The 16614-nt window shown below is 56.1% G+C and overlaps 5 protein-coding genes across 5 annotated transcripts; 2 read left to right on the top strand and 3 right to left on the bottom strand.

Annotated features, from left to right (window-relative positions):
• Positions 1-1180: 1180 nt before the first annotated feature.
• On the top strand, positions 1181-2197 carry E0L32_008952 (uncharacterized protein; the record flags this gene model as incomplete). Its single annotated transcript, XM_031143863.1, has 1 exon — positions 1181-2197. One exon carries the CDS (start codon positions 1181-1183, stop codon positions 2195-2197), a length of 1017 nt encoding a protein of 338 aa, XP_030991641.1.
• A 165-nt stretch (positions 2198-2362) lies between these two features.
• On the bottom strand, positions 2363-5825 carry E0L32_008951 (uncharacterized protein; the record flags this gene model as incomplete). Its single annotated transcript, XM_031143862.1, has 4 exons — positions 2363-2923; positions 2992-3105; positions 3162-4304; positions 4368-5825. The coding sequence occupies 4 exons, from the start codon at positions 5823-5825 to the stop codon at positions 2363-2365; spliced, it is 3276 nt and encodes a 1091-aa protein (XP_030991640.1).
• Positions 5826-7119: 1294 nt separating this feature from the next.
• E0L32_008950 (uncharacterized protein) lies at positions 7120-7915 on the bottom strand (the record flags this gene model as incomplete). Its single annotated transcript, XM_031143861.1, has 4 exons — positions 7120-7622; positions 7675-7690; positions 7762-7854; positions 7913-7915. 4 exons carry the CDS (start codon positions 7913-7915, stop codon positions 7120-7122), a joined length of 615 nt encoding a protein of 204 aa, XP_030991639.1.
• Positions 7916-8514: 599 nt separating this feature from the next.
• Positions 8515-10694, bottom strand: E0L32_008949 (uncharacterized protein; the record flags this gene model as incomplete). The annotated part of the gene is made up of 3 exons (XM_031143860.1): positions 8515-9528; positions 9589-10347; positions 10653-10694. The coding sequence occupies 3 exons, from the start codon at positions 10692-10694 to the stop codon at positions 8515-8517; spliced, it is 1815 nt and encodes a 604-aa protein (XP_030991638.1).
• A 4141-nt stretch (positions 10695-14835) lies between these two features.
• Positions 14836-16090, top strand: E0L32_008948 (uncharacterized protein; the record flags this gene model as incomplete). The annotated part of the gene is made up of 2 exons (XM_031143859.1): positions 14836-15024; positions 15095-16090. 2 exons carry the CDS (start codon positions 14836-14838, stop codon positions 16088-16090), a joined length of 1185 nt encoding a protein of 394 aa, XP_030991637.1.
• Positions 16091-16614: the final 524 nt, after the last annotated feature.

Below are 16614 nucleotides of genomic sequence, written 5' to 3'. Positions count from 1 at the left end.
CCGCGACTGGCACGGACAGAAGTTGATCCCTATGTAGACAAGCGAGAAGTATGGCATGATGAAAAAAAAAAGACCTTACCGTATATACAAGGAGATTGTGACGCTGACTTATCTGCTGATCAGGATGGCAGTGGGTCTTGTGGAACGGACGGCGCTCGCGCTTAGCCGTGCTGTTAGTTCTTGATGACGCAGTCTTCCCACAGACATATTTTCAGAAGATCAGCACCTCATCAGAAAGAGTCTATTCAGTTCTGGCGCCATTTTGTATTATTGATCCTCTCAACATTTCAAACTCATCTCCAGTCGTAGAGCGTCAAACTCAACGTGGACGGGACAACAGAGCTCATGAATACCCAATATCTTTCCCCAATCGACAGTTTGTATAGGTTTTCGAAGCATATCGACACGCGAGGGGTGTTTGGACTCTGGTGAAGCAATCTCGACAACTTGGCTCCATTGCTGAGCACCTTTCATCCTCCCGGTGCTTGAGTGACTGATGTTCGTCAGGTATGGAGCCAAGTTGGTGAGATTGTTCACCATAGTCCAAACACCTCTTGCATATTCGAATGTTACCAATCAAGGACTTTACAACGACCTCGATGATCGTTGGCAGCCTCACGGTATATGCCTGGCATGACAAGCAATCGCTCAGGATATTTTAACGTCTTCCTATCGATTACGATTCCAGCGTTAATATTATTAGAACCTTTCTAGAGCCCTCTAGTACTTAGATAACAGCTTGTATGGATGTCTTTAAGGCTGCTAACTCTAACACTCACAGCCACTTCAGTAAAGTGGTCAGGCCTATATGCAGCTACAAATTATGCAGGTATGGCAGTGGTCAGGTCCACCCACGCATGTGAACTAAAGTCGTCCGTTTACGGTAGTTGCCTCGGTTGCGCTAGAAAATAGCTTCCATACAACCTTCATTCCGGTGCAACTAGAGGTGTCATGTACCCGTCACGCGGCCCGGAGAACCAGGATAAACAACAGCCAGGCTCCACTCGATGTGAAACTTAAAAATTGCCTTCCTGATCTGATAGAGAGAAAAAATACGTCACCATGGTGATACCAAGGTGTTAAGGGTTCATCGTCTAATCACTGTCGAAACAAATCTTTGATGGAACTACATTCCCGTCAAGACACCAACACTTCCAGACAAAAACATCCGGAGTCGATAATGGCACAGTCAATGCGAGCCTGGCAAGCCGCCCAGCCGGGTGCATTCAAGCAGACGCTCAAGCTCCACGATGACGTCCCGCGCCCCTCGGAGGCAGAGCTCAAGGACGGCCAGGTTCTCGTCGAGGTCGCCCGCGCGGGCCTCAACCCGGCCGACTACAAGGTGTGCGAGATCGGCCTCGCGTCACGGGCCATCACCTCGTTCCCCAAGACCCCCGGCATGGACCTCAGCGGCCACGTCGTCGCCGTGGCGCAGGGCGTCACCGACGTCAAGGCCGGCGACGCCGTCATCGGCCGCGCCAACCCCAAGCAGTCCCCCGGCTCTCTGGGCCAGTTCCTCGTCCTCGACCGCGACGCGTACGCCCCGCTCCCGGCCGGCTTCGACCTGGAGCAGGCCGCCGGCGCGCCGACCGTCGCCCTGACGGCGTACCAGTGCATCGCGCCCTACGTCAAGCCCGGCGACAAGGTCTTTGTCAACGGCGGCTCCGGCGGCGTCGGCCTGTCCAACATCCAGGTCGCCAAGGCCCTCGGGTGCCACATCACCGTGACCTGCTCCACGGGCAAGGCCGACCTGTGCAAGGGCTTCGGCGCCGACGACGTCATCGACTACCGCAAGGAGGACGTGCTCGCCGAGCTCAGGAAGCGCGGGCAGGTGTTCAGCCTCTGCGTCGACAACGTCGGCGACTCGCCCTCGAACCTGTACGCCTCGTGCGGCAGCTTCCTGCTGCCCGGGAGCAAGTTCGTCTTTGTCGGCGGGCACGTGTCCGCGGCGAGCATGGGGAGCATCCTCAAGACGCGGCTGCTGCCGTCCTTCCTGGGCGGCGGCTCGCACCAGTTCGTCTTCTTCCTCACCGAGAACAAGCGCAAGGACTTGGAGACGGTCAGGGACTGGATGGCGGAGGGGAAGCTGAAGGTGAATGTAGACTCCACGTATTCGTTCGAGGAGGCGGATAAGGCCATCGAGCACGTTAGGAAGGGGGCTGCGGGCAAAGTTCTTGTTCGTGTGCAAGAGAAGTGATGAATTTTCTCATATTCCCATATATCTAGCTATAAAACACCCCTTTTCCCCAAAATCCAAAATATGCAATCGCTCAGCCTCCGGTGAATGACAGTGTGATGCGCCCGTACCCCCAATGCAAATGCAATGACCAAATCCCAATAATGAACCCTCACGGGAAATGCTTCAGCCCCTCTTCGGCTCAATGACGTGCTCTTCTACATCCACACCCACCTTCTTGTTCCTCCTGAACAGGGCACCAAACTTGCTGAAGCCCCTGGCCATCCACCGATACGAGATGACGAAAGGCGGCGCGACAAAGTGCACCGCAGCAACGAACCACGCGTCGGGGAAGATGCGCACGACGATGCCCCAGGGCAGGCTCATGGCCGCGATGAGGATGGAGATGGCCCACTGGGCGCCGTTGAGGCCGTTCGGGTGGATGTCGAAGACGCGGTTGCCGACGAAGACGATGGCGATCTGCAGGCCGATCATGATGGCGTTGATGGCGAGGAAGAACCAGTTGCGGTGGACGCCGGCGAAGACGTTGAACTTGTTGTCGAGGCGGCGGCAGTTGAGCTCGTTGAAGATCTGCATCCAGACGAAGGCGTTGAAGATGACGGTGTCGAGCTGCAGCTTCTGGTCCGGGTCCGAGAGGTCGTAGCGCAGGATGGACCCGCCGGCGAAGTAGAGGACGAGGATGACGACGAGCTGGAAGATGGACTGGCCCGTGATCATCTTCCACATCTATGGACAGCCGGGTGTTAGTGGGTTGTTCTCGTATCGATTGTATGCCGATGAATAGTGCTACTTACGTTCATGGTGATCAGCGGCGCAGACTTGGGCTGAGGTGGTCTGTCGAGGATAGCGTCGGTTGGGGGATCAGTAGCCAGAGCCAAGGCGGCCATAGTGTCCATGATCAGGTTGATCTACAGATGGTCAGTACTTATATATATGCATCAAATACCAAAGAACCAAATCTTACCCATAGCAACTGAACAGCCTTGAGCACAGGCTCCATCTTGGGGTCGTACATGGACGTGACAAACGACAGAAGAACAGCAGTGATGTTGACGGTGATCTGAAACTGGAGGAACTTCTGCACGGCGTCGTTGACAGCGCGTCCCCACTTGAGCGCAGTGACGATCGAGGTGAAGTTGTCGTCCATTAGGATAATCTCCGACGCCTCCTTGGCCACCTCGGTACCGGAGATGCCCATGGAGAAGCCGACATCGGCAGCCTTGAGAGCGGGAGCATCGTTCGTGCCATCGCCGGTGACAGCGACGGTCTCACCCAGGGCCTTGAGACGAGTGACCAGGATGCGCTTGTCTTCGGGTGACGAACGGGCAAGGACCTGCAGGCGCGGGATGACCTCGTCGAGCTGCTCCTCGGAGAGACGGCGGAACTCGGGGCCTTCCATGACGATGCCGCCCTCGGTGTAGATACCACACTCGGTAGCGATAGCCCGGGCGGTGTAGATGTTGTCGCCAGTGACCATGCGCGTCGTGACACCAGCGCGCACGGCATTCTGCACCGCCTCGGGAACGCCGGGGCGGACAGGGTCTTGGATGCCGACGACGCCGAGCAGGGTCAGGTCGCTCAGGTTCTCCAGGTCGGGATCCTGCTCAAAGTCCTTGTACACGAGGCCGATGGTGCGCAGAGACTTGCGGGCATACGAGGCGATGGTCTCCTCCACGGACTCGCGGTTCAGGGGCTCGGCGGCACCGGTGGCGACGTTGATCTGGGTGGAGCAGAAGCCGAGGACGATCTCGGAGGCGCCCTTGATGAGGAGCCTGTAGCCGGTAGGTATCCTGATGACGGCGGCCATGTACTTCCTGCTCGAGTCGAAAGGGATGATGTGGACCATTTGCTCGTTGGATCGGGCTTCGGCGAGAGACTGCAGGCCGAGATGGTCCCGGGCGAGCTCGAGCAGCGCCGTCTCGGTCTTGGAGCCGATGAAGGTCTCGACACCGTCCTGCTGGCCTTGGAAAGCGGTCGAGTTGATGGCGACGGACTGGAGGATGAGCTGCTTGACGTCCTGGCACAGAGTGGAGGCCCATGACGTGACGTCGGATGCGAATTCCGAGATGCCAAAGAGGCCGGCGACGACCGTCATTTTATTCGTTGTCTATGCGAAGTCAGTCTCGTCTCTCACAGTACTGCTTCATCCACCAGATATGAAGATATATACCAAAGTTCCGGTCTTATCTGAGCAGATGCTAGTAGCATTACCCATCGTCTCACACGCCCTCAGCACTCGTACAAGGTTGTTCTCCTTGAGAAGACGCGTCGTGGCGAAAGCGAGCGCGAGCGTGACGGCGAGTGGCAGGCCTTCGGGCACGGCAACGGCGATGATGGCGATGGCCACGACCAGGAGATCGACGAAAGTGGACGCCTTCTCCTCGGGCAGCCGGTGGTCGTTGGGAAGGTTGGCGCAGAAGCGAAAGAGCAGGATGAAGAACATGAGCACCGAAGCACCGCCGCCGAGCTTCGCAATAGCGATGGCCAGACCCTCCAGCTTCTTCTGCAGGGGCGTCGACTCGATGTCGGTGCGAACGGACATCATGATACGGCCGAAGCTGCTGTGCACGCCCACCGACGTGCAGAGGAACGTGCCCATGCCCTCGATAACCCTCGCGCCTGAGATGATAAACGGGTCCATCTCCTTGCCATCCTTGTGCTCCGGCTCAAAGACCTTGGCGCCAGCAGTCTTCCTCAGAGCGTCCGACTCGCCCGTCGCAGACGACTCGTCGCACTTGACGCCGTGACCATCGATAAAGATGCCGTCCACGGGCACCAGGTCGCCGGGCTCGAGGTACAAGACGTCGCCGACCAGCACGTCGGCGACGTTGATCATCATGGACCTGCCCGACCGCAGGACCTTAACCTCCCTGTCGTCCTTCTTGGTGTTGAGCCGCACAAACGCCTTCTCCTTCTGCCAGTCGTTGTGCGAGGCGACGACGACGACGATCAGCACGGCGGCCAGGATGGCCACGCCCTCGACCCAGTCGACGGGCGTCGGGTCCCCGGGCGCGTGCGCGACGCCAAAGGTCTCGTAGAGGCCCAGCGCCAGCGAGATGGTCCCGGCGACCGTCAGCAGCAGCAGCACGGCCTCCTGGAAGGTGATCCAGGCCAGCCGCCAGATGGACTTGGGCTTCTTGGGCGGCAGCTGGTTCCGGCCGTAGACGCGGGCGCGCTCGGCGCCGGGCGTCGCCGGCCCGCCGGAGGAGTGGTGGAGGTGGTGGTGGTGGTGACCGCCCGCGGCGTGGGCCTCGACCTCGTCGACGCTGAGGCCCGTGGTGACATCGGTGTGCAGGCCGCGCGCGATGCCCTCGAGCCCGCCGAGGGCGCGGTAGGCGTCGAGCGACTTTGGGTTGAAGAGCTTGTTGAGCTGGCCGGGGCTGTAGTCGAAGGGGTTGTTGGCGACCTGGAAGTCGGCCTCGGTGCCCGGGTCCGGCGTCAGGGCGGACATGAGGTCGGATTTGAGGTCATTGTCCTTGGGCGAATCGGCCTCGATGAAGCTCGAGGCGGCGGTCGTGCCGCTGGTGGTGAGGAAGGATGGCCCGGCGGAAGCGATGGTGTTGGCGTCGCTCAGCGATCGTTGGCGCGGGTCCTGCAGCGCCTTTGGGTCGAGGAGGTTGTTGGCCATGACGGGATGGCCCACTCGAGGGTATATGTGTACGAGTGTGTGTGTGTGTGTTCGCCGGCTGCAGTTGGGATTGGGATGAAGGAGGTAAAGGGAGGGAACACGATGCACACACGATCCGCTGAGCCTGATCCGGTGGTCCCGATGTCGATGAGGCTTCGGCGGTTTATATCAGGACGACCCAGGGAGGGAGCCTTTGGAGAGGTTGGGAGGACAAGACATTTCGTCACATTCAAAGTTTTAATTGTTGCGACAACTCCTTTCTGGGCAGTCAGAGCGCGGTAACGGCAGAAACCCGCAAACCCCATTTTTCGCGGTCTCCTCTATCGCCGCGGGCGTCTTGGCCGGAAGGTCAGGCATGTCATTCGGTGCTACACTATGCTCCCTGGACATGGGCAAGACGGGGTAACAGACAGCAGTCTGCAGATCCGGACCCAATCATGGATCGACACTAGGGGCCAGAAAGCAAGGGCAGAAGATTGGTAACTGTGACAGTTGTCGTCTGTAAGCGAGCGCTAGGGGAGGGCTGTGCAAGCAAGAAACAGATCTGGCTCGCAAAACATAAGTGGATGGGCATCTGGAGGCGGCGCAAGGCGAGATGGGATTGGCATGAAACATGAAACTTTTGGCAATGCCGGAATGGGGTCGCCTCCGTCTCCGATTACATAAACACATCGCCAAGCCAGCACATCCCACTCCAGCTGAGGGATTTCGTCCCAGCCAAGGCGAGGACCCCGGCATCTAATCTAATCTGATGTATGGGACGAACGCCAGATTGGCATCAACCCCACGCCGGCGACACTCCCTGAATGCCCTGCTTCCGATTACCTAAGCGGAGGTGGCCTTGTCTGATATCGAAAAAGTAATGGTGATGACACCTTGGATGCGGTGAGCACATGGCACAGGCTGCACGCTGGGGTAAGCACCGATGCTTCCGGCCCAAAACCTAAACAGCAACATCGGGTAGAGTTGCTGGTCGTGCGACCTAGTCGATGTCTTTTTGCATGATCGGCACCTATCCTGAGGATCAGGGTCCATATCGAGAGACTCGCTGTTTTTGTTGATGTGGACGCAGAAGCCCCCTTTCCATGATCACGGATAGTGGGATTCATTGCACAAGAATGCGTAAACTCGGAGCGGTAGAAATGGTACATCAGTGATAAAGTCAAGTAGTTACAGTGTATCCCGACGTTAGGCATCTCATGAGCGCATCACCAGGTGCGCAAATTCATTGACTAGGGTTGAAAACAAACATTCTTGTTAGTTGGGTCTGTTTCGTTTCGTTTCCAGTCGCTTTTCAACCCATGGCGATCCACTTACAGTCAATCTGGCCGTCTCCATTCTGATCCGCTTCTCGGATCATGACATCGAGCTCGACATCCGTGAGCTGCTCGCTCTCGCTCATCGATGTCATGACGTGGCGCAGCTCTTCCGCCGTGATGAAACCGTCGTTGTCGCGATCGAACACGTTGAAGGCCTCCCGGAGTTCCTGCTCGTGGTCTGCTTCCTTCATTTTCCATGCCATCATAGCCAAGAACTCTTTTGTGTTGGAGAAAGGATGAAACACGTCAGCCACAAAGATATTCTCCGAGACCCTCGTTCTGTTATCACGAAATTGCCACCACCGACCCATGCTTGCCGAGTGAAACGTACCGTCAAAGTCAATCGTGCCATTGTTGTCCGCATCGGCTTCGTTGACCATGTCCTGCAGCTCCGTCTCGGACGGGTTGTGGCCGAGTGATCGCATGACGATGCCGAGCTCCGCGGCGGTGATTTTGCCTAGTTTTTTTGCGGAGGTGGCTGAGCATGTCGTCCTAACGGTTTTTGTACGGCCGAAGAATCCAAGACCTACCATCGCCGTTCTTATCCTGTAGCAAACCCAAATTAGCCTCGTTCAAGTCTTGGGATATGTTCTGGACACAGAGGAGCCAAGACTTACAAAGATAGAAAACACCTCGTGAAACTCCGAGACCTTCTTGTCCTCGAGACCTGGAGCCTCTTGTACCGAGTCGATCTGCATTAAATCAACCTCCTGTCGCGGACGTCAGTGTCTCGATGTGGAGCCCAGATGGAAGAGCAAGCAAGCGTACCATTTCGAGTCTCAAGATGAAGGCATATGCTGACGAAATCTGAAGAGGGCAATGCCGAGGAGTCAGGATAGGCAAATGAGAAGCATCAGGTTGTTGAATTATACTTTAGACGTTCGCACTTGTGGGGCTCCTGCCGACCGCGCACTAACAGGGAGTGGTGTATGGAATGGGAGGAGAGATGAAGGGTGCAGATGGCCATGTCCGTTCGGAGCTAATTTTGCACGTAGGTCCAAGCTTTATCATGTACGAAGTATTAAACACGCGGCTATCGTCTTGCCAAGTCAGGTAGAGGACTCCAAGTCGGATATGCGGCATTGGTGGTGGGCTTTGTCAAATAGTTACAATCTGTCGTGGCATTGGCAGCTATCAAGATGAGCACTGGACTAGACCATAGTGTTATAATGTCCTGTCTTATCTCTTAACGACTCGGGCCGAGGTTGTTATTGAGTTTTAATACTTTCCTCATCTTGAAAACAGACTCCTGCCTACAAAACCTACACAACAATGATATGATATCATGTCCACCAGACAGAAACACAACCTCTTACGCCTCGACCCATGCCACCAACCACGTGCTCCGTAGAGAATTGCTTTTATTACACTCACTCATGAATAATATCAAGATCCTTCTCCCTGTCCCCCTTCTTCACCTTCCATGCCGCGCTGTGGCACAGCCGAATCAGCTCCATGACAAACTCGCCCACCTCCTGGATCTGCTCGATCTCGGCCTTGGACAAGCCCTTGGTCGGGATCCGGCGCGTGATGCTGCTGATGGAGGCCAGGATCTGCAGGTCGTCGTCGGCCGGGTTGCCGACGGGGTGGATGAGCACGTTGACGAACAGCGGCATGGTGGCGACGGGCGCGTAGTGCGACACGACCCAGACCGACTCGTCCTTCCAGAAGTCGACGACGGCGTGCAGGAAGCGGAAGATGGAGCGGCTGGCCTCGAGCGACAGGTCGGCGCTCGAGTGCACGGCCGTGTGCAGCGCGTCGGGCAGGTTCTGCTTGAAGTCGCCGCACTTGCGCACGGTGATGTGGATGTAGATCATGGTGAAGAGGTAGTCGAGCTGCAGGTTGATGGAGCGCGTGCGGTCCTCGAGGCTCATGTCCGACGACCACGGGCCCGACGGGCTCTCCGGGACGGACAGCTTGGGCCGGTAGCGCGGCTCGATCGACAGGCGCCACTCCTCGAGCTCGTCGTCGAGCTGGCGGACCGTGGAGAGGAGCTCGCCCTCTGTGTACCTGAACGCCCGCGGCGAGCACAGCAGGCGGCTCGCTTTCTCCTTGAACTTTGCCAGTTCCAGGTCTCGCGACTGGTTGTACCACGACGGCGGCTGGTTGATCCACTCCCCCGGGTCGCTGACTTCGCAGTAGTCTTCTGTGAGGATGGGCGGGATTCCCGTGCGGATCGAGGAGTCCTTGTCGAAGCAGTAACAAATCCAGAATAACCTCCGGATGTGGAAAGTCGTCATCTGGTCAAACGTCGGGATGTGCTGAGGGGCGAAGGGTAGCCTGTCTAGCAGGACATGGCCGCCGAGGGAGCAGACGGTACGGCATGCGCTTGTGAAGACCACCGACGCTTCTCGGCATCGTCCTTGCATCTTGTGATATGCCCACTAGATTGGGATGTCAGCCTTCTGGTCACAGAACTACCATCCTTTCTGCCAGGAACTCACCAATAACAGGTTGGCTTGGAGGCAATCCAAGTTCACTGCGCCGTTCAGGACAAACAGCAGCCGCTTAGATTCCAGCGCGCACGCCTTCGCCTCGGGGATAAAGTTCGTCTGCGGTGCGGCCTCGCCTAGGCGGTTGATCAGAGCAAACATAGCCCAGAGGCAAGCTTCCGCTGATGTCCGACTCCTCGGGTCGTTCTGCCTCGTGTCGTACGCCCTTGCAATCGTTCCCTCGATGAGATCCTTGTCGAGGATGGGAAAGACCAATGAGGTTTTCGACCTCAAGAAGACACCTACCAGGTGTCTGCATGCGAACTCGGGGGGTAATATCCTCGAGCCCGCGGGGAGGATGGGGACGAGCTCCGGCTTGGTGCTGACGGGGTTGTCGAAGATCTCAAACTTCTCGAGGAAGATGTCCTGCCCGGCGCCGTACGAGATCCACTCCTGCCCCCGTGACGAAAGGATGCCTACGCCCTTGAAATACCAGTTGTTGCCGAGCTGGCACCTCGACAGCTTGTGCGTCGAGTCGCATGGGCATGCCTGCGGCGAGTGCGACTGGGACTGTATGGAGTCGGTAGGCAGGGTCCAGATGGTGTTGGACGGCTGGTCGCCCGTGATGGCGGTCAGAGACATGACATCGTACGGGCTGTTGTTGGTCGACGGCCGCGGCGATACTATATCGGAGCGAGGCGTGACGCCGGCGGACGCCCTCCGCGCGGACTTGAGGGCATCCTCGAGCTCTTCCACGCGGTGGGACAGCTCCTGGACGATGTCGGTTGTGGTTCTGGCATTTTCTCGTTAGGCGCCAGACACACTCGACCGTTTAGATCTCCGGATAGGGCACACCGGGGGTGTTCTTCAGGTGCGAAGATTTACCTCTTATTCGGGTCCTTGGCCGCCGCCGCCCTGTCAAAGGTGCACTCTCGACCCTGGTTCTTACACCAATCGCAGGGCTCGCCGGGCGTCGTGATTAAGCACTGGATCTATACGAGCCATTCCCCCTTGTTAATCCGATGGACAATTGCTCCGTTTCGTTTCATCGTTCTCGCCCGGTCGTCCCAACATACCTTGCGCTTGTAGCATAGGTCGCATGCGCGTCGCGGAGGCATCGCATCTGCTGCTGCATCTCACGCTCTACGGAGTACACACACAGACAGACACAGACACCAGGGATGTTGACGTAAGCGGAGAAAAACGGGAAAGCCAGCAGCGCAAAATCGGGGGTCAGACAGGCAATAAAAGGGAACAAGCAACAAGTGCATCGGAGTGGGCGGAGCTCCGAGAATTTTATGCGCTAACTAAGGCACATCTGTGCACAGGCCCTGCACAGAGATGGCATTAAATGGCCAGCTCCCGCGCCTTGGTTGCATCGCCAAGCCCAACGGTCTCCCTTCTTAAGTGAGCCACGTGCCCAATCTTGCCCCGGTTAGCTGTCTAAGAAGCAAGAGGAATCCCTGCTGAGAGCTGAAAGCAAGCCTCACCGCCGACGCCAAGGCCGAGGCCGATGTAGTGAGACTTGAACCGTTGGGCGGGAAAAGAAATGACCAAAGTTGATCAGTCATCAGTCGTCAGTCATCAGTCACCAAAAGCATCATACTACTCTTGTCTGTCGAAGACAACCCCGTTTCCGGAATCGGCCTTGTCATGCAAAAGCAAAAGACGACGGACGAGCTTTCTTGGTCTTTCTTCTCGCTTCCATCGGGACTTGAACCACGGCCTCCATATGATGCTCATTTCCCAGCGTCGACGAGGTTGGGATTGGGGGTTGACCACTGACTCTCTAGAAAAGTGCAGATCCACGACGCTGTACACCTGGAAGTTTCTTTGGCCGTCTCGCTGCCATTTTGCACCCTCAGAGCATGCCTCAATGAGGTTAGATGCCACGTATGCCGGAGCTCAAGCCAGCCCAGACAGGACGACGATCTTGGCCAGCTTACTTTCTTGGAGCACATCCGGTGGTGGGACTGCCAGAACTCTTTACGTTCCCTCGAGATGTGAACCAGACTATGTGGCCGTGGATTAAAAGATAGTGTGCGCCTCGCTTTCCAAGAAAGCCAGGACGTCCAAGGTGGTTGTTTATCAGCCCGCTCCTTCGTGCTACAACAAGGACTGACGACAAGTCTCGTTGTCAGGCATTGGCCAGTGTTTGCGTACACGGATACCTGAGGATTCGATTGCGCAGTCCACGGTTGGATAAGCGTTCACTGAGTCCTGTTCAAACCGATACGTGAAGATGATTTCGGCCGACTGTTCGTTGACTAGTGGACGCACTTTCGGGACGTGGCCGCCCTAGTGTGATGGTGTATCACATTCTGATGACGTTGTTCGACGCTTGCCGACCATTGTGCAGCGTTGTATAACCTTGCTATGCCTTGCACCACGAGAAGTCAAATCCATAGACTCCTGCTCATGGAATATGCAATGTTAGTGTTGTGCACTTTAAGCTCATGAATCATGAATTTACACTTATAGAGTCCTAGAGCAGGATACGCTGAACTTGATTGAGTTCTATCCCTTTCTTCCCCCTCTGGACTTTTGCTCTTCTTCTGTATTTTAAATGCTAGCTTCCTTGTAGATTTGAAGGGAAGTGAAATCTATTGAATAACTGGTAGTGTCTAGGTGGGATATAGCTGTTGCCTACCCTAGTAAAGAAGATTAATAGATGTTTAGAACTTAGAGTGCTGACCTGCCTGTGATCTTATGAAGTATCCTATGATCGACTCTAGCAAGGAAAATGGAATCCAGCTATTGACGGTAAGAAGACTCTTGTATGAGACATGTATAGTAAGAAGATCTAATGCGTGAAAGGGTTCTTGAGTATTGTAGATGTGATTGCTTAAGTTGACCTGCTGCATGTCAGGTTACTATAAACATGTATTTAATGGATTCTGTACTGCCCACGCTAATACCGGAGGCTTCAAGGCCGTTCACAAGTTATTATATCTACTTTGGTTGAGTCCTTATATCTGGGATAATACCGCAGTAATGCTTTAGCCCTCCTCAGAGAGGAGCTGACCAAGTTATATGCAGCTATGCTGAGACTTCTTTGCGGTGTGAGGGGGTACTACGCAAGCAGTTGAGGTGGTCTACCAAAATCTCTTTCAGGTCGCTGCAGGCTTATCACTAGACGGCTACGCACCTGCCCGCTCAGCACAGCTGAAGGAACCCGAGGCGATCTGGATCGGGTTGTAGTATTCAATAATGACCATTACATTTAGCGCTAGGCCATCGTAGATGACAACCCTGCCCAAAATGTCGAAAGATTGGGATTCGATATGATCACAGCTCTCGAGCAAGGAGCGCAGGGACTATATGAAATTGCGTTTCATGTGGCATGACTGATTTCTATAGTTTCTAGTCGGCTTAGATTTCTTTGGGTCTCTCTTCAGCTTGCGATGAGCAATGGCATTGAACGATATTGAACGTATCAAAACAGAGGCGAATACTCGGTCGGCTCCGTCTAAAGTCTGGAAAGATGGCAAAAGATTCGTTCTATTTTGTCTGAGAGGATGTTGCGTTTGCCGCCCGTTCTGAGTGAGGACTGGAAACATGGCAAATGAACGAGCTCATAAGAATGGGAGAGATCAAGAGAATCTGAAGGCGGCGCAGGGAGTGGGCTGGCTTGGGAATAGGAAAACCGCTGCTAGTTGGGGCTGGAAACACAGGTCTGTGAGTTTGTTATCCTTGCTGTTTTGTTCTCACTTCTGTTTTTCTTTTTCAGTATGTCGAAGGAATCAATATAACTTTATTTGATCTACTCCATAGCCTGGCTGGCACGACATCTGGGTCTGGTCTGTTTGCGGGATGGAGTACTTTGTCTCGGGAAGGTCCACACCGCCGGACAGGGGCAACCGAGAGAATAATCGGGACACGAGCCAATATCTAGGGACGTGGGCCTGCAGAGATGAAACCAGCACACGCGACTGGCTCTCAGCACAAAGGTACCATGCTGCATTGATGACATTCTGCGCGGCTAGATCCGGCCTCTCCAATCTCAACTACAAGAAATTTCATCAGGGTCGCTGGTGTTCCCATTGCCGAAAGCAAGAACCGGAGGGGAACTGCTCATGAGTTGTCCAACAGCTGCAAGAGATGGACATGTCCTTGTCTTGACTGTACGTATTGTAGTCCAGCCAGGAGTGCCAGGTCAGACAAACATGCCCACCATGCATGCAGTTTGGTCGGTATCAGAGGCACCTGGCTCACATATGCTGATCCGGCGCAAACTCTCCGGCCCTGTCGCGGCAGAAGGAAAAGCACATCGGAAACGCGACGCAATTTGACGGATGGCGTCTGCCAGGAACGCCAAAGTACAAGCTTTCTGCCAAGTTTTTGCGGATGGGGACGTCATTGTGGCTGCCAAGCCGGCAGGGCTGTCCCGCATCGGGCCAAGCACAGGCAGCCACAGCGCCGAGTTTGGTGGGGCAGCCCTGAGATACAGGTGGCTTGACCCAATTGCAGCGGCCCTGGAGTTCTGTCGGGGGCTTGACTCCACTGATCCTACTAATCCTACGGTGCTGTTTTAGGCTATCAAACCCACTGTCCAGGTGATTGGATGTTCCAAGTCGAGGTCGTCGCAGACATCGTCGATGCAGTGCGGAGCCATGGACTGAGAGATGACACCAGACATCCCATGCTTTGACATAATGCAAAATAACGTTAAACTTAAGCTCCCTTTTCAGGCACTGGACAGAAGTGTCTAGGCTTTGTTTCACTATTGGTGCCGTGGCCCTTGTCCCAGTTCTTGCTGCTGCCCGTCCCACCATCACCCGGAGGCTAATCCCCCAATCCATGACGTCAAACAACGCGCTGCCATCGTAGCTTCTGCCTCATCGCAGCACACAGGACCAGATACCTACAGGTAGTTAGGTACCTAGACCTAGGTAGTAATTGATGTGCACACCCACTGACACCGCAGCACACGCGCCAGTGACGGTGACAGTGACACGCCAAGCAAGGCCGATCTCCGATGATGGCATCGTCACCCCCCAGCAAACCCCCCCCAACCTCCCCTGCACCGCCTTGAGTTCATAAAGCCTCCAAGGCTCTGCCGCCTCTCCTTCTTTCTCTCTCTTCTACCTCAACCCCGAGTCCAACAATACGTCAATAATTCGACACACGCTGCTCCCCTTTACCCCTGGCCACCTCACTCTACGGTGAGGCCGACTTGACCGTCCCCAGAAGGTGATACTGAGATCCTCGATCTTGTCGACACGACTCAAAGGAACATAGCCGTCCACAGTGAACAAGATGGGTTTCTTTAACCGACGTCGCGATGCGGCCGCCACGAACAACGGCGTGGTCCGGGAGCGTCGCCACGGCCGCCATCACCACGGCGAGCCCTACCCCATGGCCACCCGCCCTACCTTTGGCCAGTGGCTCAAGGCGACCTGGCTCGACATCATCACCATGGCAGCCATGGGCGCCATCGGCCTCGGTGTAAGTAACCTTTTGGAAGACCTACCTCTCTGCTCAGGCACGCTGACAAGACCCCCTCCTCCGCGCACAGGTCTACATGGCCAAGCCCGCCCCGACCCGCTCCTTCGCCATCACCTTCTCCGACGGCGAGGTCGTCTACCCGGAGTTCGCCTACCCCATGCGCAAGGAGATCGTCCCCATCTGGCTCGCCGCCTTCCTCGCCTCCGTCATCCCCATCTTCATCATCCTCTGCATGCAGATCCGCGTCCGCTCCTTCTGGGACGTCAACAACGCCGTCATCGGCCTGCTGTACTCGCTCATCTCGGCCGCCGTCTTCCAGGTCTTCATCAAGTGGCTCATCGGCGGCCTGCGCCCGCACTTCCTGACCGTCTGCAAGCCCGACCTGTCCCTCGCCAGCAACAACCCGGGCATCGTCGGCGAGGGCTACAACGCCGCCGGCTTCCGCGAGATCTACTACACGCGCGAGGTCTGCACGGGCGACGAGAAGGAGATCAACGACTCGCTCGAGTCCATGCCCTCGGGCCACACCACCGCCGCCTTCGCCGGCTTCGTCTTCTTGTACCTGTACCTCAACGCCAAGCTCAAGGTCTTCTCCAACTACCACCCGGCCATGTGGAAGCTCATCGCCATCTACGCGCCCCTCCTGGGCGCCTGCCTCATCGGCGGCGCCCTGACCATCGACGAGTTCCACAACTGGTACGACATCCTCGCCGGCGCCGTCATCGGCACCGTCTTCGCCTTCTCGGCCTACCGCATGACCTACGCCGCCGTCTGGGACTGGCGCTACAACCACATCCCCCTGCACCGCGGCGCCCCCTTCCAGTTCGCCAGCCCGGAGCTGTCGGCCGCCGTCTTCACGCGCCGCGTCGGCTGGGGCACCGACGCCGCCGCCTCGTCGCACTACGGCGAGAAGCACCACCACGGCTTTGGCGGCGGGCACGGCCTTGGCCACGGCACCCACGGCACTGCTACTACTGCTAATGGTACTAATGGTGTCGATCCGTCTGTGCGCAGGCCGGTCGGGGCTGGTGTGCCGCCGGCTAGGGGTCCGGAGCACATGGTCTAGGGTCTTTTTGCTCGGATGATCTGTGAGGGGAGACATGACGGACCTTGATGGTTTGGTCCGAGTTGATTGTTTGGAGGTATACATTACGCGAGAGATGAATATGCGACTATGATGAGGGTGTCTTCGATGAGGTTTCCTGCCTATGAGTATCCGAGGTGTGAGGGAAAAACTAACTTATGACAGTGATATCCAAGTCAGCTATGTTTAGGTGTTGAGAGGCGTGGGTTTTCCTTTTTTATTCATCACATGTACAATAATAGCACGACGATATGCATAATGTAAACAACTTAATCACCCAATGTGTTCTTGATCGACTTTGTGAGAATTCGCCGAGTCCTTCTCATACTGTGGTGTTGTTGCGGCATGATGGCTCTGCTGGTAGACCAAAACGGCGTCTGGTCCACACCGATGCAGTTTCTACCCTGACCATCCGCAGCTCATTGAGAGCAGACAGGAAGCCGAATTTCCCACCGGCACTGTTCGTACATCGCATGTTGCTTCACTTCATACTTCCTCCCGCCAAG

This window comes from Thyridium curvatum, assembly GCF_004353045.1.
Source record: "Thyridium curvatum strain D216 chromosome Unknown NODE_61_length_262293_cov_79.419913, whole genome shotgun sequence".
Lineage (NCBI taxonomy): Eukaryota > Fungi > Ascomycota > Sordariomycetes > Thyridiales > Thyridiaceae > Thyridium > Thyridium curvatum.
This window is presented reverse-complemented; position numbering and strand designations above follow the sequence as displayed.